General features: G+C 35.0%; 1 protein-coding gene and 2 pseudogenes across 1 annotated transcript; all 3 read right to left on the reverse strand.

Annotated features, from left to right (window-relative positions):
• Positions 1-3,486: 3,486 nt before the first annotated feature.
• On the reverse strand, positions 3,487-11,572 carry LOC129872755 (uncharacterized; annotated as a pseudogene).
• A 2,135-nt stretch (positions 11,573-13,707) lies between these two features.
• LOC129872366 (uncharacterized) lies at positions 13,708-16,849 on the reverse strand. The gene is made up of 7 exons (XM_055947353.1): positions 16,773-16,849; positions 16,558-16,685; positions 16,364-16,458; positions 16,019-16,097; positions 15,789-15,929; positions 14,919-14,963; positions 13,708-14,766 (listed from the first exon to the last, which is right to left on the reverse strand). The coding sequence occupies exons 1-7, from the start codon at positions 16,791-16,793 to the stop codon at positions 14,697-14,699; spliced, it is 579 nt and encodes a 192-aa protein (XP_055803328.1). The 5' UTR covers positions 16,794-16,849; the 3' UTR covers positions 13,708-14,696.
• A 195-nt stretch (positions 16,850-17,044) lies between these two features.
• Positions 17,045-23,492, reverse strand: LOC129872365 (staphylococcal-like nuclease CAN2; annotated as a pseudogene).
• Between the last annotated feature and the right edge of the window lie 922 nt (positions 23,493-24,414).

Raw genomic sequence — 24,414 nt, forward strand, 5'->3', positions numbered from 1 at the left:
GAAGCGCCGCTCCAATGGACCTGCAGCGCGCAATCCAAATTTTGTCAGAGCTCTATAATGCGGGCATCAAACGTCAAAATAAAATAAAATAAAATATGGCTTCAAAATTCTCATTCTCTGTTTCAATATGAGTTGGCTTAACAATAAACGTCTAATATAGCTATGAACTGATGAATTATCTCCCATTTTTATATCAATCCTATAACAATGTGAAATAAGGATAAAAACCACAAGACTTGCCAGATCTTTTCATTACTGTATGTATGATTTCCCCTATCACTTCATTTCGTAAAGTAACAGCAGTCGACAAAGATGCTTTCTACCGGCTGCTATCATCAGAGGGGAAGCCAAAATAAAATAAAATATGCCTTCAAATTTTTCATTCTCTGTTTCAATGAGTTGGCTTAGAAATAAAAGTCTAATATATATATGAACTGGTGAATTATCTCCCATTTTTATATCAATCCTATAACAATGTGAAATAGGGATAAAAAACACAAGACTTACCGGATCTTTTCATTTCGTAAAGTAACGGCGGTCGACAAAGATGCTATCTAGTGGCTGCTACTGCCATTTGTCTTAATTTTTAAAAAAAGCCTCAATGCGTCTGTTGTTTCATTTTGTCCGACGTCAGGAATACAAAATTCTCCTTTCCTTCACTATTGTTATGGCGCATCAAACATCCGATAATCTACTACTTAATTCCCTTATTCTGGAAACACATCTGTGGCACTTAAAAGAACAAAGTGAAAAAATTCCAGAAAGCCCATAAACAGTACTTACGTTTCAAGACAATTTACATATTCTGAATTTCAGTTCCGTTAAAAGGACTTTGTATGACAGAGAAAGATATTTACATTGTGATGATCCAATAAATTTATAATATCAAAGTAAACATTCAGTTTAATAATGAGATGTACGAAATCAAGCACTTATCAGATATTTCAGACAAAATGTAAATTCTCGCTCTATTGATTTCTTCTCTGTGGTCAATGTGCAACGTTCATTTTATTGTCTGTATGAGAAAAAAACAGTGATTGGGAAGAAAAAGTGAAAGCAAAACATTATCATGGGTTTGATTTGAAACGATTGGGTTTGATTTGAAATAGTGATTGGGTTTGATTTGAAATCAAATAGTGACCGAGTTTGATTTGAAACGATGCATTTTTGTTGCTGTGAGGATTTTGGAGAAGTAAAAGATTTGTGTGAAAGGGCGCTTCTTTTTATGAGACATAGGTTCATTTCTTTTCATATTGTGACTCTTCAGCAAAACATTAAACATTATATGAAAAGATTTTTTTAAAAAAATAGATAAATATATTTTGTGATTTGTGGTTGTGTCATATCACCGGATTGAGGATCCTCTTATATATATATATAAGATTTATTTATTAGAGTCTATTTCATTGATAATGTGAAATTTGTTATCATCGTATATAACTTAAATTATTTAATTTGTGTAATTTTTATATCATTTAAATATCTAATTAAGCCCAAAGTAATTGTATTTTAAATTTATAATTTGCAGTTGAACTGTTCATCTACTTCTAACGATCATAATCTCATTTTAAAAACTTTCAAAATATTAATATTGCTTTATTTAACTTAAATATTTATAATTTTATAATTTTTTGCAAGACGTCCTTTTTAACCAACGTTCAATCATGGAAGCAAACACTTCCTAATTGTTCAATTACTTCCTTTTTCATTAAGGGATTGATTTTAGAAACCTATGCATGATTTAGATTGTTTCTCCATTGATTTTTGAACTTAGCACATACAAATTAGGTTTGTCTAATATAAATGATCTAGACGTCTATTCAGAGTTTTCCCAGTGCTGATGAGGCAAAATGAGGCCATTCCAACCTATTGAGTGCTTATGCCGTCAATATTAGGGTTGTCAATGATACGTTTCGGAAGATTATTCTATAAAATTTATATCATCTCATTTTTTCGGTTGTTTTATTTTTTATAATCAAAACTAAACTTTTCAAAACCGTCCCATTATCTCGATTTCTCTTCGGTATGAATACAATTCGATTAATTCTTGGTATTTTTCTAGAAAAAAAAATGAAAGTTAGAACACGCTATTATGTATACTTGGGTATGACTTTGACAAAAACTCTCTAGACATTTTTTTGTTTGTTTTAAACTCTAGATATTTTTATTGTTTAAAAAGTAATGAATCAAAAAGATATTTATCCCACTATATTATGGTAGTGTAAAATAATATTAAGCAAAGAAATAAAATATAATTTACATTACATGATCGGAAAAAAATCAATTAACATGAAACTCAAGAACTGAGTTTACTTAATTTATGTATAAAATAAGAGAAATTTAAATCATAAAAGAAGAAAAATATCTAATAATTTAGCTTGTATCCAAGATCGTTGAAATACCTTGTAGTTTACTAGTTATTACTTGAGAGTTGAGATGTTAAAACTAATATAGTTTCAATTGGAGTAGTATAACAAATTTTAGTGTTAGGACTTTTGAGTGTTAATTATATTGTCGCTTGTAGTCACTTTCATTATCTCGGGTTTGAAGCAAACAATTTAATGTACTATTATTTAAAACTTAACATATAAAATATATTTTACACATATTATTCTATACAATTCAATATTTTTTTCGATTAAGTTTTACAAAATAAAAAACCTATCAAATTATTAGATATGGTTACAAATTTATATAAAAATCATCTATTTTATTTTTAAAAAAAATCTAAAAATTGATTCGTTAAGATTTAAATCCGCCAGTTCAGTCAATTTTTTGAAAATCATTGACACCCCTAATCAACATCCTACAATATTCTAAAATAAATTTCACAAAACCATTATGTATTATATCTAACCCAAAAAATGATGTATTATATTTATTCCTAGATTGGTCTTTCTCCCCTGATAGTTAATTATGAAATCTATTACCATGCCACAATCTTTTATTTCCTTTTTAAATTCGTGAATGTTCATTGTTACACTCTCCTCTCGATTCATTGACAATCCTTCACTTATAATCAGTCATATAAAATAATACCCTTTTATATTCGAAAAAATGTAAAAAATGCTATTATTTATACAAAATTGAACAAAAATATCATCAATTAATATTTTCACTGGGTATGTCGTCGTTCCAGACTCCAAGTTGAAATTACACGTCAATGAGTTTTTAGACAATCATTACCTTCTCACGCAGTTCTTCCAAACAAATTCGCTCATCTGCAGCATGCTGTAGAACATTACAATTAGCGTAATGTCCAATGAAGATAAATGCTAGAATAAAACAAAAGATCATAATCCTTGACTATATAATGCAGATAACTGAGTGCTACATAGTTACGTGGATATTATTTTTTCTTACGCAGGCAACAAATATTATACTATATATATGCGGAAGTTTATGCTGATTTATATTTGCTACTGAGTCCAACCAAACTTATCCCTATGAGAAACAATTGTCTAAAATAAATACATTATAAGGAATTCATGAGAAACCAAGAATGGCATAATGGACTATGCAGAGGCCAAAATAGTCCTGATCAATTATAGCAAGTGTTGTGCCCACCACAATCGGAATAAAGTTCTTATCAACCTGTTGGAGAACTTTGGCACCCTCCAGGCAGTTTTTATCAATGATTTCAGGAACCAATGAATCACCAACAAAATGCAAGAAGCTGCAGAGACATTGAGTATAGTATCCTGATTCTTAAGATTCTTTGTTCCAGTTCTGCTCTGCATCTCATACTGGAAGGGGTAAAAGTCATCATCTTAAAAAATTCTGAAATTTTGAATAAAAAATGTCAGGCATAACAATTCTATTACAAGATGGAATTTGGAAGAGACTGTGGCCTTGGAAACTTAGAAAGAGACATGGTAATCTCTAATGCTTTCATGATTAAAAAGAATGCAGTCTAAGATAATCTTGAAAAGTGGGTGAAAGAAATGAAGCTAATTAACTGAAACATGAACCAAAACAATTCAACTTTCAGGTTAGGAACAAATGGCAGGAATGGTTTACCTTTTTTTGACTCCCCATCACGTGTACTTGTGCACTCCCTTTTAGCTTGTAAACTGTTATTCCAGATGTCAACTAGTTTCATTTTCACACTTGGCCTGAAGAGAGAAGAAACATCAAGTCGTGTGAGTTACTAACATATTTGATTGAGATAATATCAGAAAGAAACCTAACCTTTCCAAGAAAGTTGATAACATGACCTTTCATCAGAGAATACACCGTCACCACAACTTGGGGTGGAAAGCCTGATCACATTGATGGGATGACTGCTGTGGAAGTTCTGAACAGATAGCTTCTGAAGAATGCTGCAGTCTCCTTACAGCTCTAGTTTCTGCATGATGGAAAAGAACATTAATTAGTTGCACATATTTTCTGTCATCATTGGTTATTAATACAAACAAGCACTAAAGGACAAATTACCTGGCAAGAGTGGCACATCATGAAGAGTCCTAATATATTATTTCCTGCTGCCGTTCTTGAAGACTCGCCCGTGGAAAATAACATCTTATTGCCTTGGTAAAATGGAGGAGCTGAATGACTTCTTCTACTCTTCTTCTTCCTTATAAGGTCATCAGTTTTACCTCGATTTCCAGCATCAATCCATTTACCCGAGTTCCCATCCACCCTAGAGGAGAGCATAGCTCGTGGTGTCATATAATTATTAAGATTTTCTTCACCATGAGAATGTAAATGCGACAAATCATCTCCGTCATAATAGAATTCAGAAGGACCTGAACTATAAATGTCCCACGCATCAAGTGCCCCTATACTGCCTATATCGTCTTTAGAACAAGCCTACAATCGAGATCAAACTTTGCAGGATTTGGGAACAAGCAGTCCTCTTTTTCCCATATTATTTATGGCAGGAACCGAGAGATTATGTTCCATGATTCCAAAATTATACGTGACACCAACTTCATGTTTAACAGAAGATTAAATCCCACTTTCAGCAATGTAAGGATTAACATCTTGAAAACCTGGTCCCAAGCAAAGGATCTGGTGGCAGAGGACACGGTTCTGGACTAACAGATGATAGGCCAGAACCATAATTTTCAGCAGTCTGTTTAAACAAGTCCATAAGATGATCGTATTCATCTTGAATGTCCTAGGTTAATGAAGACTTTTCTGAATCTTCTAACAGAAATTTCGACATCTGCAATGCCTTGCTCTGAGTTTTGCACCCGGAGAACTTCTCAAAATATATTTCCTCGCCTTTAGGAGACCTATATTTAAGACCTGATTAACATCATCAGCTACTTCAAATTCAACACTATAATCATCTTCAAGGCGATAATGTATTTACTTTATTCAAACTTAATATCTTCATCACTATCAAAAGATGATCCATCATGTATCGGACTTCTATGCAAAGAACAGCTCCGCAAAAATGGTTTCCTTCTCTCATGCATCACATTTGAACTGCTATCAAGTTCAACAGACTCCCTAAATGAGGCATCCTCTGTTGATCTGCCAGCTACAATTGTTTAAGACTCCTCCCATCCGGAACCTAACAGGCAGTCTATTTTATAACTGGAGCTAGCTGAAGCACTGAATTTGTTATCCAGGAAATCATCCTCTGTAGGTAAAAAAATTAGATGAAAGGGGGTGCACGGAGTTTCTGGATTTCCAGTTCACACCAACTGTGAAATGAGCAAGAGAACAATCAATTGACCGACTTGAAATTTCGATCTGACAGAGGAATCTGGACTCAGGATCATGCTTTTCAGAAGCACTTCCCCACAGAATATTCTGTGCAGATCGTATCTCTCTCTGACAGTGCAGCTCCAGTCAGTTTCTTTGGCTGCGGGGAAGGAAGTTCAAGTGTTGCTTAGCAACTCTGGGCCCTGTACCTCTTTTTCCGGATCTCATAATTCACAGGTATATCTGAAAACAGGAGCAAGGAATGGGATAGTAATAGATGAGGAGGATACTTCAACAACTATATTCTTATCAATGTTTTCCAAATAGTAGCTTAAGTGAAAAGAAAGTGATAAAACTACACGATGGCATAACAGTGAAATGCTTTGCATCATCTGATGCATAAGTAACTCTCTCTTTCACTTACCAACCTTCCATAATTTGTTTCGGTCCCCCCACCCCCTCTTTTAGGGAGGCAGGTGGGTGGCTACAGCCTACAGGGGAAGGAATGTGAAGTGGACAAAGCCACATGTACAAATAACATCAAATACAATGAATCCTAAATGATGTTTCATAAAAATGTTGAGTACAATCGCTCTCACCGGTTGAGTTCCTTTCAGTACTGAGAGTCGCGACAGTATCCTCAATAAAGAGAAGGACGGGGCGCCACCTACAAGTAACATTAAGAACCAACCAATCACCATAAGAGATTCTTGAAAAACACAACAAAATAACTTTATCAGATTAAGACAATCAGTATAAATGGAGCCACAACAAAGGGATATAATTCTGCACATCATTTCTGGCAATTTGATTGCATATTAAAACATGGAAAAAAAAAAGAACAAGTGACATGTTCTAATAGACAAACAAGAACCACACCTACTCCTCCTTTGTGGTGATAAGTCAAACAAAGTGGAAATTCTGAGCTGGTGATGAGCAGCATTTCTAACAAATAGCATGGCATTGAAGTCAATAGCTTCCTTTACAGTTCATGGAAAAATGTCTACATAATCAGACAATGTAATCAGTTGAAAGAAAATACAGTATTCCTAAAAAGTGCAACAGTTCTCAAGTTTGATCTAGTCCACGGTCTGCAGTCGAAACTAAGAGAAACCAAACACAGTCCTCTGATTACATGTGCTCCCACTATCCAACATTTTGCAAAACAGATTACCATATCTTTTTCGCATCAGCACCAGTCCATCTCGTGAGACACCAGATCCTTCAAAAGAAACTACAACTTCAGGTCATGAAGTAAAATAATAAAATTGAGCAGAACTTTCTGCACATCAAAATGCATTAGATCAATGTCAAAGAAACTAATACTTACCATTGTCATCCACCTTAACATAGCAGGTCCCAATGCCTATAGCAACAACAGATACCTGGTGGAAAGTGGAAAATGGATTAAATTTCAAACTAGGAGTACACAACTTATAAGAATAACAAACATATAAGGAAGTAAATCTCATGGAAAAAAAAATAAGAGTTGTGTCATAAGAATATGCATTTGGAGAAAAAAATGATGATACTAGAATGGAGCATCATACTAAGAGGAGAAAAAATAGCATCAATTTTCATATAAAGCATATGCCCTCGTCATCAGAAGTAGCAAACAAAGGAACATAAGAATTCATTGAAGAGCCTCACCGGTCACCGCCGTTCATGAGAAGGAGGGATAATATCTTGGAGGAAAAGGATGGGAGGAATATGTGGCTAAGCACAACTTGTAAAATCTTGACATCATCTGTATTGACAAGGTAACTGTGAACGATGATGAGCTAAACTCAAATGCAGAATGTATTTGGCTAAAGGTCACTGATCTAAAAGGCAAATTAGATGTTCAGCTTGTCAATAACTCCTATTACTATGAAATCACTAATGAAAGAACCACTAAACCCCAAAAGAGACCAGTACTATTATACAAGGCGACGGAGGATAGTTCAGCACCTGCTGTGAAGAATGGTTCAACACCTGATTCTACTACACCTACTGGCAAAAGTAACAACAAAGGTAAAGGTGTAGCCGTTAAAGAATATGACAGTGATGATGACTACCGGCTCTCATACGACGATTGATTGTAAAAAATTCTCACCCATCAAACAAAGCAGCAGCTTCATACTCATGCTCGAGTTTTTTACATGTTAATCAGGAGACTAAGTTCAAACTAGAAGAATTGTCAGTCTAAGAAGCAGCAAACACATTGTGATAAGAAATACAACACTCCAATCAGTTAAACAAATATGTATGAAATGTCCTTGTTAACATTGGCCTGTTTGGTTTTGCAACCAAAAGAAGCTAGAAACGTGGTTTTGCATTGTTCTCCCATAACAACCGGAAGATTAGTTTTCTCTCCGGCCCCCGGAATAGCTGTGACACAAGGGCCTTGCTGGTCAGGGGATCCTTTTTATTACTTTGAATTCCAATACAATTAGTAATAAATAATGACGTTTAGCTAGTTTTAACCTATTTATTTCGACCACATTAACGTTTCAAAAAATGATTACGTGCTTTGGAATATTTTTTACAGGAAACAACCCCAACAAAATTCTCACAAAGAAGTCCTAACACAAACTCAATTCTACAAAAATAAATCCAAAGACTCACACTTGTTTCCCAACCCCAAAACAATTAAATAATAAATACCTACAAAAAATCTCACCTTGAATTCCACAGAGGTCATTGAAGGCTCCAAAGTCAAATCATATAAAGATTTTGGGCAGTTTAGGTTCAACAAAACAGTGGATATATCTGAGATCGACTTCGCTGCTAATCGCTATGTTATTAAGTAATTTATGTATTGGTCCTTTGGAAACAAATCTTGAATTGACATCTGAATTAGGAAGGTCAAGGAAAACAAAAACACCGTAAAAACAAACATCCGCTATAGTAAATGCTAACCGAAGAATAGTTTTCCGTTTTCTTTGTTCCATTTGAAACCTTTGTCCGGTCAATGCGAGAAAACAAGTGGATATAGAAATATTAAGGACCTGCAAATAAACAGTGGTTATTAGGGAAACAAAGTGTAGAAAAGATAACTTATAACATCTCCTATCCATCAATTTGGGCCTGTATACCCTTCACCGTGTAAACATCAAGACCTGAGAGTTTGAATGAACCATCAGTTGCATTCAATTTGTTAAGGGAACTCAGATGAATCCCTAACCCACTGGACAATAGCGGCAAAGTAGCACGTGTGCAAAGCCATGAAAATGAACAAACTCTGAAGAAACCATACAGGAAATATCCTTAAGTTAGCTGGAATAACAAAGACGGGCCTATCAATATCAACAAAATTGTATGAGACAATGGGATGCACAAGGGCGATTCTTAGCAGAGACTCTTTCATAGAATGCAATACCCTCTTAGGGCTTCCAGATTATATATGCAAAGCAAATCAATTAGGACAGAGTACAACTTTAGAAGTATATTTGTTTGAATTGTGAGAAAACTAGAAGTACTTGGAGTGCATTTGCTTCCTTCGAACTGGTTGGTTGTAAAATACATCACGAACAATGACTGCAAAAAGAAAAATCCCAATAAATTTCATTATTAGCAAACAACAGTCAAATCTTGTATCAGGTAGGCTTATACAGAATCACCTGTTTTGAAAACATCTTGCCTACAATCATCAATTCCAAGGTGCAAACACTTGCCCTGTAAACAATGGCAAGAACAAAGACCAAATTAGTAGTTTTATGCCTATCCTAATGGATACTAACATTTAAAACTCAAAAAACTTTACCTTCAAAACCTTACAATATCCATTTGGCCTCCCGTTAGTTTTAGTAACAATTTCCAACAAAGAAAGATCAGAAATAGAGCTCAGAGCCTCTCCTTTAAGTCCAAAACTTGGTGGCAAAGCATGCATATCATCTGAATGGCAGTATTTTGATGCAGCTGGTGTAAAGCAAGCATTCGAAACCATAGTTAAAATGACCAGATGAAAAGGAAGCATAACAGAAGATGAAAGAAACAGACACATATACTGTCTGCATAAGCTGGGATATAAGTACCTAAGCACCTAAATATATGTTCCAACTCAACTTCAGCTAATAAACAATAACAAACAGTAGTGATCAACAAAAAATATATTTTTGGGATGCGGTAGAGGGAAAGAAAGTATCTTATAGCAAATGAAGCACCAGGAATGTGATGTACATGAACATTTTACAATAAAAGCAAAACAAATGTAAGCATCAATATTTTGTATTGTGTACATCCATACCAGTTTACTTAATAACAAGTAAAACCACAACATAATAAATAAAAGAACATCTGTAAAAAGATACTAACGAACACAAATGGTCAAACAGCTATTAGTTGACTAATGCATGCAATCCTATAAACTACAACAACCATTCCAAGTTATGAACATCCTAGTGGTCAGGCAAAATAAATACATCCTAGTTGTCAGGAAAAATAAATTATGTACAGCGGCATCAAGAAAAAAAAAGATTATGTCAGTCCAGCATTTTGCAAAACGATTACCATATCTTTCTCCCATCAGCACCAGTCCATCTCGTGAGATACCACATCCTTCAAAAGAAAGTACAACTTCAGGTGATGAAGTAAAATAATAAATTGAGCACGTGTGCAAAGCAGGTCATCCTCACTGCATGCAGATGAACAAAATCTAAGAAGCCAGAAAGGAAATATCCTGAGTTAGCTGGAATAACAGAGACGGGCCTTTCAATATTAACAATTTTGAAGGAGACACTGGGGGGAATTCTTAGCAGAGACTCTTTCAGAGAATGCGAGACCACAGAGTTCAGATTTAGAAATAAAGTATGTAAATCAATATTTTTCATTTGTTTGAATTGTGAGAAAACAAGAAGTACTAGGAATGCATTTGCTTCCTTCTAACTGATTGGTTGTAAAATACATCACGAACAATGAATGCAAAAAGAAAAATGCCAACAAATTTTCTTATTAGCAAACAAGAGTCAACTCATGTGTCGGGTAGGCTGGCTTATACAGAATGACCTGTTGTACCAACATCTTGTCTACAATCATCAATTCCAAGGTACGAACACTTGCCATCCTGTAAACAATGGCAAGAACAAAGACCAAGTAAGTAATTTCACACCTATCCTAATGGATACTACCAGCTGAATCTCAAAAGAACTTTACCTTCAAAACCTTACGATATTCATTTGGCCTCCAGTGAGTTTTAGTAACAATTTCCAACAAAGAAATGTCAGAAATATAGCTCAGAGCCTCTCCCCTTTGAAGCCAAAGCTTGCGGGGAAAGCATGCATATCATCTGAATGGCCATATTTGATGTCACTGGTGTAAAGGAAGCATACGAAACCATAGTTAAAATGGCCAAACAAAAAGGAAGCATAACAGAAGAAGAAAGAAACGGGCACATGTACTGTCTCCATAAGATGGGCTAAAAGCACCTAAGCACCAATATGTATGTTCCAGCTCAACTTCAACTAGAATAAATAATCAAAAGATCAAAATGCATTAGATCAATGTCAAAGAAACTAATACTTACCACTGTCATCCACCTTAACATAGCAGGTCCCACTGTCTATAGCAACATATACCTGGTGGAAAGTGGGTAAAGTTCAAACTAGGAGTACACTACTTATAAGAATAACAAACATAAAAAGAATAGTCCTAAAATCTCATGGGAAAAAGAAATAGAGTTGTGATATACGAATGGAACATCATACTAAGAGGAGAAAAGGTATATCAATTTTCATATAAAGGATATGACCTCATCATCAGAAGTAGCAAACAAAGGAACATAGAATTCATTGAAGAGCCTCACCGGTAACTGCCTTTTGTGCGACTAGTCTAGGCGATTAAATCTGCATACAAGCACGACTTGCCATATTCTCAGCAGCACACCTCTATCAATCCTCAAAACATTAACATAATCAGAAAACAAATAATTCCCCATTCTCTTACATGGCACAATTTTCAATTTTAAGAAACAATCCACATCAAAAAGTCTAGACCATATCAAGGAAAATGGCCACTAGGGCATTTACGAAAGTCTGTCCAATTGAGTGTCTTCATTCAAAATACAACAAATCACAACTTTTTATAATTGAACTACCAAAAAAAAGTTAAATTGTTTCCACAACTTTCCATTCATTACCGGAGTATTGAGACATTGAAAGGGTAAATTAGTACACCTTGGTGGAACCAGCATCGAGGCTGTTGAAAACCAACTCCTCAGCAACCCTTGTGATACTCACCGAATTGACCCCCATCTCCCTAAAAAAGTAAAAACAAATTCTCGAACATCCTTAACACACATTGGGAGAATAACAACATAATTTTCTTTAGAAGATTCTTGATATATTCTTGAAAACTTTGATTTCCTTAAAATATGCATTTAAGAATAACTACAACTTCTTGATTTTTTTTCTTAAAAAGAATACATGCAAGAATTCCAAGTTAAATCTGACAATATCAAGGTCTCGAATTTCAAGATAATCTGATTTAGGTTTCAACGAGGTCCAAGAATAACCATGTAACTTCAACGAGTTATTTAATGGATGGGAAGAACAGTAACATTACTTGATCGCCGGGAAAATTGATTTAGGGAAGAATACCCAATGTATGTAACTTCAAAAAGCCAACAAGACAGATCAGCGGAAGACTTAAGCAGGGTTTAGGGTTTTCATCGGAGCAATCTGAGATGCGTATATGATAAGCGGGGCTTCCGAAATATGATGGTTGTGAGTTCTAAAATACGAAATATGATAAGCGTATAGGTGTCTCTTTTATAGTTTTCGAATTAGTTAATACAAGCGGAAAAAAATTGTGTATACACGCGGAAAAGAAAATTTTTAATTTTTGTTTTTATTGAAGTACTTATTTATTTTTTAAAATAAGAGTAGTCTATTTCATTGATAATGTGAAATTTGTTATAATCGTATATAACTCAATTTATTTAATTGGTGCAATTTTTATAGGTAGATTCAAATTATGGTTCAAAATTTTAATTCTAAGTTATGAAATTATAAATTAATATTTTATTCATATAAAATTGATTTCTTTAAAGTTAAATATAGAATTTAGCTCAAGTAACTCTATTTTGAATTCGTAATTGATCTATACATCTATTTCTAACGACCATAATCTCATTTTAAACTTTTAAAATATTTAATACTATTTTATTTAACTTAAATGTTAATAATTTTACAACTTTAGTATGACGTCTATTTTAACTAGCATTCAATCACGAAAGCACACTTCCTAATTGTCATTATTCGGTCACTCTCTTTTCTATTAAGTGATTGTTTAGTGACCTTAGCATAGATTGTTTTCTTATAGACTTTTGATCTTAACACCCACAAATGAAGTCATCCAAACCCATTGAGTGCTTAAGTCATTAATATCACACAATCTACTGAAATAAGAAACTTATTATCAAAATAACAAGGTACTCCCTCTATTTCATATTAATTAAATTTTAGAGTTTTTTTATTATTCAAAATAGTTGAATTGTTCGAAATTCAAGAGAAATGTTTGAATCTTTTTTCATATTTACCCTTTGTATTAATGACGTTTTGTAATTTTCTAATAGTTAAACTACGCTACTTATAAAACTATACTCCAATAAGGAATTATTTATATTTATGATTTAACATTTTAAATAAAGGATAATAAAGAAAAATATGATTCAAATTTTATCTTTTATTGCTTTTCTTAATATGTGTGTATTACTTTATAAATTTAATTAATATGGAATAGAGGGAGTAATATATAATTTAAATATATTATGTAGGTATTTAGCACTATCAATATGAGAGTTATTGTTCCAACACAAATGAAAACAAAGACTACTACAAAAAAATATCTTAAATCACATTTGGTTCCAATTCCCTGTTCTCTCTCTTTTTCTTACGTGGGGTGGGTGGAGGCAAGAGAGCATCAAGTAGCTCCAAATTCATGAATTAAATATTAACATACTCCTGCAACGCTTGTTATTTAGAACCAACCAGTTCACTGACGAGGGTACTCTATTCATAATCCATCTGTATCAGCAATCTGTGGGTTGCAAATAAATTAAGCAAGAAACCATGAGAAAGATTAGAGTTAAATGGAGTAAAATATGAGCACTAGTTAGTTGTCGATGGACTAACCTGTTGAATAAATTCTAACAAATCCACATAAGTTAAATTAACACACAAAATACACGGAACCTGTATTATCACGAAAATAATCATTTTCTTATGAAACACGTTCAAGAGAATCTTGTTAGCTAATGGAGTATTTCCTAAAACATGAATGATGCTTCAAATTAATTTGGAAGCTATTCAAGTTTCAAGGCATTATAATTGTAAAATAGATAACATCTAGCATTGTTTTGTTACTGATGGTATTAGAACAAAAATGCTCTTCCCTTAGAAGTTACAATTCATAATTCACTAGCTATAATCAACGGAATTATAACATAAAATGGACCTTAAGAGACAACGCACAGAAATGACACTTGAAAGGCTTCAACCCTCAAAAATCCTTCTTGCTTTCAACAAGATGGAGTACAGAACTGATATAAACTGTTATTGATACCTCAGAATGAATAACTAGCCAGAGAAGAAGTGCCTGTCAGGCTTTGTTTTCCACATTTAGACAGGCATATGAATATATCCTTCATAGGGAGGAATATGAATATTGAAGACTGAAGAGAATAAGCTATAAAGTGTAGTAAAAGGTTTGAGAATGTAGGTGAGCAACTAATCCTGCATCAACACCTTTCACTTCTAAGACTGATTTGCAAATGGTTTACACATACTTAACTTTTTGAATGTATAATGTGACAGCGACAGATATTAGAGAATTTTAACGCAAGAAGTGTGACAGATGTTGGCTGCTTGTGAATCAGATTTACGTTCCAGCTTAAACAAAAACGTATAACTTCATGCTCAGAGTTAGGTTTAAACCAAAACATACAACTTCATGCTCAGAGTTAGGTTTAACTTTAATGCATGTTGAAAAATTTAGTGCAATGGAATTTCTGGTAAATGTCAATTTTATCATGTTCCATAGACTGATTGTGTGATGAAACTCTAAACAAAGATCCGTAACTTACCTGATAAATGATCTTGATGCTTGAGAATGAATGTTGCAGATCCAACCCTGCTTTTGAATTTGGTCAGCATAGTATAGTCAAAGACTCAAAAATCAATGTTACCTATTATAAAGAGTTTCAAGTCTTCCCCACAAGCCTTCACTAAGTTACAGACTCCACGTTGAAGTGACACATCAATGAGTTTTTAGACAATCATTACCTTCTCGCGCAGTTCTTCCAAACGAATTCACTCATCTGCAGCACGCTGTAGAACATGGCAATGAGTGTAATGCTCAGCGAAGATAAATGCTAGAATCAAACAAAAGATCATAATCCTTGACTATGAAAAAAGGGACGCACATTTCTTTTGACATAGGCCTCAGTTTCTACATAAGAATATACTCCATTAGACGGTCACAAAGCAATGGAACAAAAGATAAATCACCCTATATCACTCTCCTTCTCTTCAGTAATATCAAAAAAATTGCACTACATAAGAGTAAGACATTATTTGGCTAAAGTAGTAGTCATACAGGGAACATTTATGCAGTGATAATAATGCAGAAACTGTTACGCGGTAAATAATAATGTATGGATACTAATGCGGCGAATAATAAATGGGTTATGCTATGCATGGACTATCTACATTAAAGGGATTTTTTGCCTGTAAATACTCATATCCATGCATTGTTGACAAATATGTTTTTATTCCATAATATATCCCGCATAAAGCAAGTCATAAGGATATTAATGATGAACAGTAAAATACCACCAACCAAATGCTGCATTAGTTATGTCGAGCTTATTTTTTCTTATGCGGATAACGGAGTGCTACATAGTTATGCCGATATTACTTTTTCGGCCAACAAATGTTATACTATTTATGCGGAAGTTTATGCTGAAATTTATATTTGCTAATGAGTCCAGCCAAACGATCCATAAGAGAAACAATCGTTTAAAGTAAATGCATTATAAGGATATTCATGAGAAACCAAGAATGGCCATAATGGACTATGCAAAGGCCAGAATAGACTTGATCAATTATAGCAAGTGTTGTGTTCGCCACAATCAGAATAAACTTCATATCAACCTGTTGGAGAACTTTGGCACTCTCCAGCCAGTTTTAATCTGTGGTATCAGGAACCAATGAATCACCAACAAAATGCAAGGCGCCAGAAGTGACATTGTGTATAGCATCCCGATTCTTAAGATTCTCTGTTCCAGTACCGCTCTGCATCTCACATCGGAAAAGGTAAAAGTTCATCGTCTTAACAAAATAGAGAAGAAGTGCCGAAAACATCGGAGATATAGCTAAGGTACTCAAGTGTAATCTCTGGACGGAAGTCCCTCCATTTTGTCCCAGAATATAAGAAACTTTGAGTTTTTGTTGTTGCAAATTCTGAAAAATTGATTAGAAAATGTCAGGAGGCATGGCAATTTTATTACAAGATTAAAACATAAGCAAAATGGATTTCGAAAGAGACTATGTGGCCTAGGAGATTTGGAAAGAGACATTGTAATCTCTAATGCTTTCATGATTTACAAGGATGCAGTCTAAGATAATCTTGAAAAGTGCCAGAAAGAAACGAAGCTAATTAACTGAAACATGCACTGGAAAAATTCAGCTCTTATTCAGGTCAGGAATAAATGGAAGGAATGGTTTACCTTCTTTTGACTCCCCATCACATGTACTTGTGCACTCCCCTTGAACTTGTAATTTGTTATTCCAGATGTTATCAAGTTTCATTTTCACACTTGGCCTGAAGAGAGAAACATCAGGTCATGTGAGTTAATAACATATTTGATTGAGATAATATTAGAAAGAGACCTAACATTCCCGAGAAATTCGATAACATAACCTTTCATGAGAGAATACACCATCAGAACAACTTGGGATGGAAGATTGATCACATTGATGGTATGACTGTTGTGGAAGCTCCAAACAGATAGCTTCTGCAGAATGATTGTCTCCTTGCAACTCTAGTTTCTGCACGACGGACAAGAACATTAATTAGTTGCACACATTTTCTGTCATCATCCATTATTAACACAAACAAGCACAAGGACATATTACCTGGCATGAGTGGCACATCATGCAGAATCTTAATATTCTTATTTGTTGCTGCTTTTCTTGAAGACTCACTTGTGGCAAAGAACTTCTTGCCTTGGTAAAATGGAGGAGCAATGACTTCTTCTACTCATCTTCTTCCTTATAAGCTCATCTGTTTTACCTCGATTTCCAGTATCAATCCATTTATGTGAGTCCCCATCCACCCAAGAGGAGAGGAGAGCAAATAGTATCAAATAATTCTTAAGATTCTCTTCACCATGAGAATGAATCTGTGTCAAATCATATCCATCATAATAGAATTCATAAGGACCTGAGCCATAAACATCCTACGGATCAAGTCCCCCTATACTGGCCATATCCTATCTAGAAAGAGCATAAAAATTCAGATCAAATTTGCAATCCTCTTATTCCAAATTATTTATGGCAGGGATCCTCTGTAGGTAAAACATTAGACGAAACATTATTCTATCTAGGTTTTTCAAAAGTAGCTTAAGAGAAAAGAAAGTGATAAACTACACGATGGCATAACACTGAAATGCTTTGAACCATCTGATGCCAACCCTCCACAATTTGTTTCCCTCCCCCCCCCCCCCCCTCATTTTAGGGAGGCAGGTGGGTGGCTACAGCCTACAGGGAAGGGAATGTGGAGTGGACAAAGCCACATGTACAGATAATACCAAATACAATGAATCCTAAGTTTTTTTTTAATATTTCGTTTTGCTCGAGCTTCTTTCTCCCACTTTTCTAACTCTGGACGCTTGTCATATGCGTTATAGTGCCAGGCCAAGCCCTTCTTCAACATCACTGTGCAAATATGCCATTGCAGTATATATCCCCTACACAGCGGCCATAACGATCCTCGTCAAAAACTAAGACCCTTAAACTCTGACCCTGGAGAACTTTAGTCTGTTCTTCCTTGGCCTCTTTACCATATGGCATTGCACTTTCTGGTGCATCTATCCCCCTGATTTTTTCTTCATTCCTTAATCTGATCCTATATTTTCGAGCGAGAATTTCCTCATGGTTCACTGGTATCGCCCTGTATCTTGAATCAATGATCTGTTTGTGCAGTTGATCTGCTTTTGCATGATACTTCTGAGCCCGTGCTTTTGATCTTTGAATACCCGCAAGCTTGCACTTCTCTTGGGAGATACGATGACTCTCTAGGATCTGTTGTACTAACATATACAGTTACTGTATCTCCGTATGCCACAGCCTTCGCATCCACAGGGAGAGTGTGCAATTCAAACTTGAGTCCTTGTTGGTGTGATGGAGGAGCACCATCACTAGTTAGTTCTACTAGGGTGTGAGGATGAGGTAGACCATAGAAAGCCAGTAACCCCTCAACGTCTGCTTTCTGATGCATCTGAATGACAAGCCTTGAAGCTTCTTCGGTTTTTTTAGGGGGAGGCTTTTGTTTCTCTCCATGCATCTGAAAGTTTCTTATACCAGTTCGCTTGCGCCTTCTTGGATGATACAACATGCTTACTCAGTCCTTGAGGAACCTGGGAGGTGATTTCAAAGTTGTAGAGAGCGTGTGCTAAAGCAGAAATGCCGGGATGATGGCCGAGGGAATCAGAGTCTGTTGAAGGTTTGCAGCAATTACCATACGGGAATCTTAGAGCGTTTCCCATTCTCCGGATCTGAATACTAAGTGATGTTGCATAAAAATGTCGAGTACATGCTCTCACCGACAGAGTCACTTCCAGTCCAGACATTTGCGACAGTATCCTCAATAAAGAGAAGGATGGGGCACCAATCCTACAAGTACAATTAAGAAACAACTAGTCACCACAAGAGATTCTTGAAAAACACATCAAAATAGCTTTATCAGATTAACACAATCAGTATCAATGGTGCCAATAAAGGGAGTTAAATGCTGCACATTAACTTGGAACAAAAATGAACAAAGTGACATGTTCTAATTGACAAACAAGACCCACGCCTCCCCAATTCCACCCCCCTTTTTTTTTGTGGCGATAAGTCAAACCACTCCTCTCTTAACCTATATATGGTACACATAGTAGAAATTCTGGGCAGGGGATGACCAGCACTTTTACTAAATAACATGGTATTGAAGTCAATAGCTTCAAAAGTCGAATCATATAAAGATCTTGGGTAGTTTAGGTTCAACAAAACAGTGGATTTATGTGAGCTGCTCAATGTGAGACGCATTGGCAAAACTCAGCGCTATGTTGTTAAGAAATTTATGTTTTGGTCTTTGGAAACAAATCTAGAATTGATATCTGCATTATGAAGATCAAGGAAAACGAAAAAACCGTAAAAAAACAAGCATCCAATATAGAAAATGTTAACCAAAGATTAGTTTTCCATTTTTCTTTGGTCAGGAAAATATACAGAAAAAAGTGGATACAGAAATATTGAAGGACCGGCAAATTAAACAGTGGTTGGTAGGGAAACAGAGAGTAGAAAAGATAACTTATCACATCTCTTATCCATCAATTTAGGCATGTATACCTTCACTGTGTAAACATCAGAACCTGAAATGTGTCCTGAGAACTTGAATGAACCATCACTTGCATTCAATTCATTAAGGGAACTCAGATAAATCCCAAACTCACTGCACAATAGCGGCAACGGAGAAGGAGAAGCACGTGTGCAAAGCAGGTCATCCTCACTGCATGCAATGAACAAAATCTAAGAAACCAGACAGAAAATATCCTTAAGTTAGCTGGTGCGACAAAGATAGACCGGACCTTTCAATATCTAAAATTTTGAAGGAGATACTGGGATGCACAAGAGCGATTCTTAGCAGAGACTCTTTCAGAGAATGCAAGACCTTCTTTGGGCTTCCAGATTATATATGAAAACCAAAAGATCAGTCAGGTCAGAGTACAGCTTTATAAGTAAAGTATGTAAATCAGTATTTTTCATTTGTTTGAATTGTGAGAAAACTAGAAGTACTTGAAGTGCATTTGCTTCTTTCGAACGGGTTGGTTGTAAAATACATCAGGAACAATAACTGTAACCAGAAAAATCCCAAGAAATTTCCTTATAAGCTAAACAGCAGTCAACTCTTGTATCAACTCTGTCCAATTGAGTGACTTCATTCAAAATACTACAAATCACAACTTCTTATAATTAAACTACTTAATTTTTTTAGAGTTGTGCGAGTGGGGCCTTCAAGAATGACTCCACATCTTTCCATTCAATACCTAGTAAAGTCATAAAGAGTATTGAAACTTTGAAAGGGTAAATTAGTACACCTTGGTGGCACCAACATCAAGGCTGTTGAAAACCAACTCCTCAACAACAAGATAACCTCTGATCGAATTGAACACCAAATAGCCTCAGGTAATCGCTTGATGCTCTCCATTTCCCTAAAAAAGGTAAAAACAAATTCTTGAACATCCTTAACATAGGCTGCGAGAATGACAACATAATTTATATATTTTTAAAGACTTCTTGGATATCCATGATATGTTCCATGACTTAAAAACTACAATTTCTTCAAAAGCAAACAAGTTCTTGAATTTTTCTTAAAGAGAATGCACGCCAACAAGTTCTTGGGTTTTTTCTTTATAAGAATGTATGCAAGAAAATCAATGTACATGAAAGCATTTTATTGCAAAAGAAGCACCAGAAACTACAAATCACCTCCCTCCCCACCCCCCTTTTTCTTTTGAGGCGGCGGTACAGGTAAAGAAAGTATTTTATTGCAAATGAAGCACCAGAAAATCAATGTACATGTGCACTCCCGTAGAGCTTGTAACTTGCTATTCCAGATGTTAACAAGTTTCATCTTCACACTTGACCTGAAGAGAGAAACATCAGGTCGTGTGAGTTACTAACATATTTGGTTGAGATAACATAAGAAAGTGATTTAATCCTCCCATGAAATTTGATAACTTTACCTTTCATCAGAGAATACACCGTCACCACAACTTGGGGTGGAAGATTGATCACGCTGATGGGACAATTGCTGTGGAAGCTCTGAGCAGATAGCTTTTGAAGAATGCTGCAGTCTCCTTACAGCTCTAGTTTCTGCAAGGTGGAAAAGAACATTAATTAGTTGCACACATTTTCTGACATCGTTGATTATTAATAAAAACAAGCACTCAAGGAAAAATTACCTGGCATTGAATAAAAGATGTTGCGCAGAGCTTCTGGATTTCCAGTTTACACCAACTGTGCAATGAGCAAGAGATCGACCAATCGACCGACTTGAACTTTCAATCCAGAGGAATCTGGACTCAGGATCACGCTATTCGGAAGCACTTCCCCACAGGTTATTCTGCGAAGATCGAATGTCTCTCCTGACAGTGCACTCTCCGGTCAGTTTCTTTGGCTGCGGGGAAGGAAGCTGAAGTGCAGCTTTGCAACACTGGGCCCTGCACCTCTTTTTCTTGATCTCATAATTCACTTCTGAAAAGAGGAGCACGGAATGGAATAGCAATAGATGAGGGATAGCAATAGATGAGGAGGATACTTCAACAACGATATTCCAAAGAGAAAAGAAAGCGATAAAACTACACTATGTCATATAACATCAAACAAAATGAATCCTAAGTGATGTTGCATAAAAATTCTGATATCTCAATTGCTCTCACCGGCAGAGTTACTTTCAGTCCAGATTCACGACAGTATCCTCAATAAAGAGAAGAACAACACACCCCGCCCTTTTTTTCCTTTTTTGTGGCGATAAGTCAAACCACTCCTCTCTTAACCTACATATGGTACACAAAGAGGAGAAAAAATAGTATCAATGTTCATATAAAGCATATGCCCACGTCATCAGAAGTAGAAAACAAAGGAACATAAGAATTCATTGAAGAGCCTCACTGGTCTTGCCTTTTGTGCAAGCAACATAAAAATTTGCAGGTGCAATTAGTCTAAACGATTAAAACTGCATGAAAGCACGACTTGCCATCGTTAGTCACTTAACTATGATGTTCTCAGCAGCCCACCTTTACTGATCCTCAAAACATTAACAAATCAGAAAAGATGAACCATAATTCCCCATTCTCTTATATGGCACAATTTTCAATTTTTAAGATACAATCAAAGTCAAAAAGTCTAGACCATGTAAAGGAAAATGGCCACTGAGGGCGTTTAATAATGCATGCAATCCTATAGACTACAACAATCATTCCAACTTATGAACATCATAGTCATCAGGCAAAAAATTATGTACAGCAGCATCAATACGATAGAAAAGGTGATGTCAGTACAACACTTTGCAAAAAGATTACCATATATTTCTCCCATCAGCACCAGTCCATCCCATGAAACACCAAATCCTTCAAAAGAAAGTACAACTTCAGATGATGAAGTAAAATAATAAACTGAGCAGAACTTTCGGCACATCAAAATGCATTAGATCAATGTCAAAGTAACTAATACTTACAATTGTCATCCACCTTAACATAGCAGGTCCCCACTGCCTATAGCAACATATACCTGGTGGAAAGTGGGTATAAGAATAAAAGGGTAGCCCGGTGCACTAAGGCTCCCGCTATGCGCAGGGTCCGAGGAAGAGCCTGACCACAAGGATCTATTGTAACAGTCCTATAAATCTCATGGAAAAAAGAAATAGAGTTGTGATATACGAATGGAACATCATACCAAGAGGAGAAAAGGTATATCAATTTTCATATAAAGGATATGACCTTGTCATCAGAAGTAGCAAACAAAGGAACATAAGAATTCATTGAGGCGCCTCACCGGTCACTGCCTTTTGTGCGACTAGTCTAGGCGATTAAATCTGCATACAAGCACGACTTGCCATATTCTCAGCAGCACACCTCTATCAATCCTCAAAACATTAACATAATCAGAAAACATATAATTCCCCATTCTCTTACATGGCACAAATTTCAACTTTTAAGAAACAATCCAAATCAAAAAGTCTAGACCATATCAAGGAAAATGGCCAAAAAAAAAAAATTGTTCGAGTAAGGCCTTCAAGAACAACTCCCACAACTTTCCATTCATTACCTAGTAAAATCATTAAGAGTATTGAAACATTGAAAGGGTAAATTAGTACACCTTGGTGGAACCAGTATGAGGCTGTTGAAAACCAACTCCTCAACAACCCTTGTGATACCCTCACCAAATTGACCCCATCTCCCTAAAAAAGTAAAAACAAATTCTTGAACATCCTTAACACCCATTGGGAGAATAACAACATAATTTTCTTTAGAAGATTCTTGATATATTCTTGAAAACTTTGATTTCCTTAAAATATGCATTTAAGAATAACTACAACTTCTTGATTTTTTTTCTTAAAAAGAATGCATGCAAGAATTCCAAGTTAATCTGACAATATCAAGGTCTCGAATTCCAAGATAATCTGATTTAGGGTTCAACGAGTTCCAAGAATACCCATGCAACTTCAACGAGTTCTCGAAATTTCCTTCTTTCTTTTTTAATGGATGGGCAGAACAGTAGCATAACTTGATCGCCGGGAAAATTGATTTAGGGAAGAATACCCAATGTATGTAACTTCATAAAGCCAACAAGTTCTTTCTGGAAAACTGCAGACAGATCAGCGGAAGACAGACTTAAGCAGGGTTTAGGATTTTCATCGGACATCGTCACTGGGGCAGTTAAGATCAGCAATCCGATGGCGTACTCTAAGATGCGCTGGTGCGTATATGATAAGCGTGCTTCCGTAATATAATGGTGGTGAGTTCTAAGATGCGATGGCGTCTCTTTTATAGTTTCCCAGACACCATCGCATATATGACTAATTTGAGTCCAAATAAATATAGAAAGAGATTGATATAGTGATAACTAAAGTTCTAGATCATCATCAAATGAAGGTACGTCGTCATTAATGGCCATTTTGTTAATTTTTTTTTTTTAATCTTTACTTGTCGCGTTTGAATTATTACATTTATTAAAAAAAATAAAAATTAATATGACTATTTTACTATACTATTTTTATTAATTGATGTTTAATATTATGTAATAAAAAATAGTTTAAGAAATAGATAGTTACTAGTTAATGCAATGGGTAAAACATCAAAAATAATATTATCTGCTATGTAAAAAAATGACAAGTAAAAAGAAAAATATACTTTTAAAATAGTACACATGAAAAGTGAATAGAGGGACTAGTTGTAACTTGTAAAGTTAGCCATTAGCTTAAACATGTTAAGAATTTACTCCATACGGAGACAATGAATACCAACTTATGACGTAAAATTCTCTAAAATAAAAGGGTCTTGATAAATATATTCGACCATATAATTTTCTAAGTTCATGTCAAGTTGGGAGGGTCAGTAAACTTTTTTATATCTTTTTATGTCCTAAAAAATTAGCTTAAAATAAATTTTCATATCGACAAAATTTAATGAAAAATTATTTAATCTGATTGGTGACTTCCTTGGTGAAATACCAATAATTGAATGACCTTTTAAAATAAGTGCCCTTAATTAATTGAGTGATCATCTTACATATTACCACCTCTAATCCATGGACAAGTTGCATGCTTCTTAAAACTCTACGACTATTTACGTTACCATGACCTTCATATAATAAACTTGTTGTGAATCTTGACAAATGATTCAATTTAACAAAATAAATAATTATTCTATATATACCATTGCAAAATGAATAATTTAAATTTAGTCATGCTGTTGTTAATAATATGTATATTGTACCGAGAATACAAAGAATG

Source organism: Solanum dulcamara, chromosome 11 (genome assembly GCF_947179165.1).
Source record: "Solanum dulcamara chromosome 11, daSolDulc1.2, whole genome shotgun sequence".
NCBI lineage: Eukaryota > Viridiplantae > Streptophyta > Magnoliopsida > Solanales > Solanaceae > Solanum > Solanum dulcamara.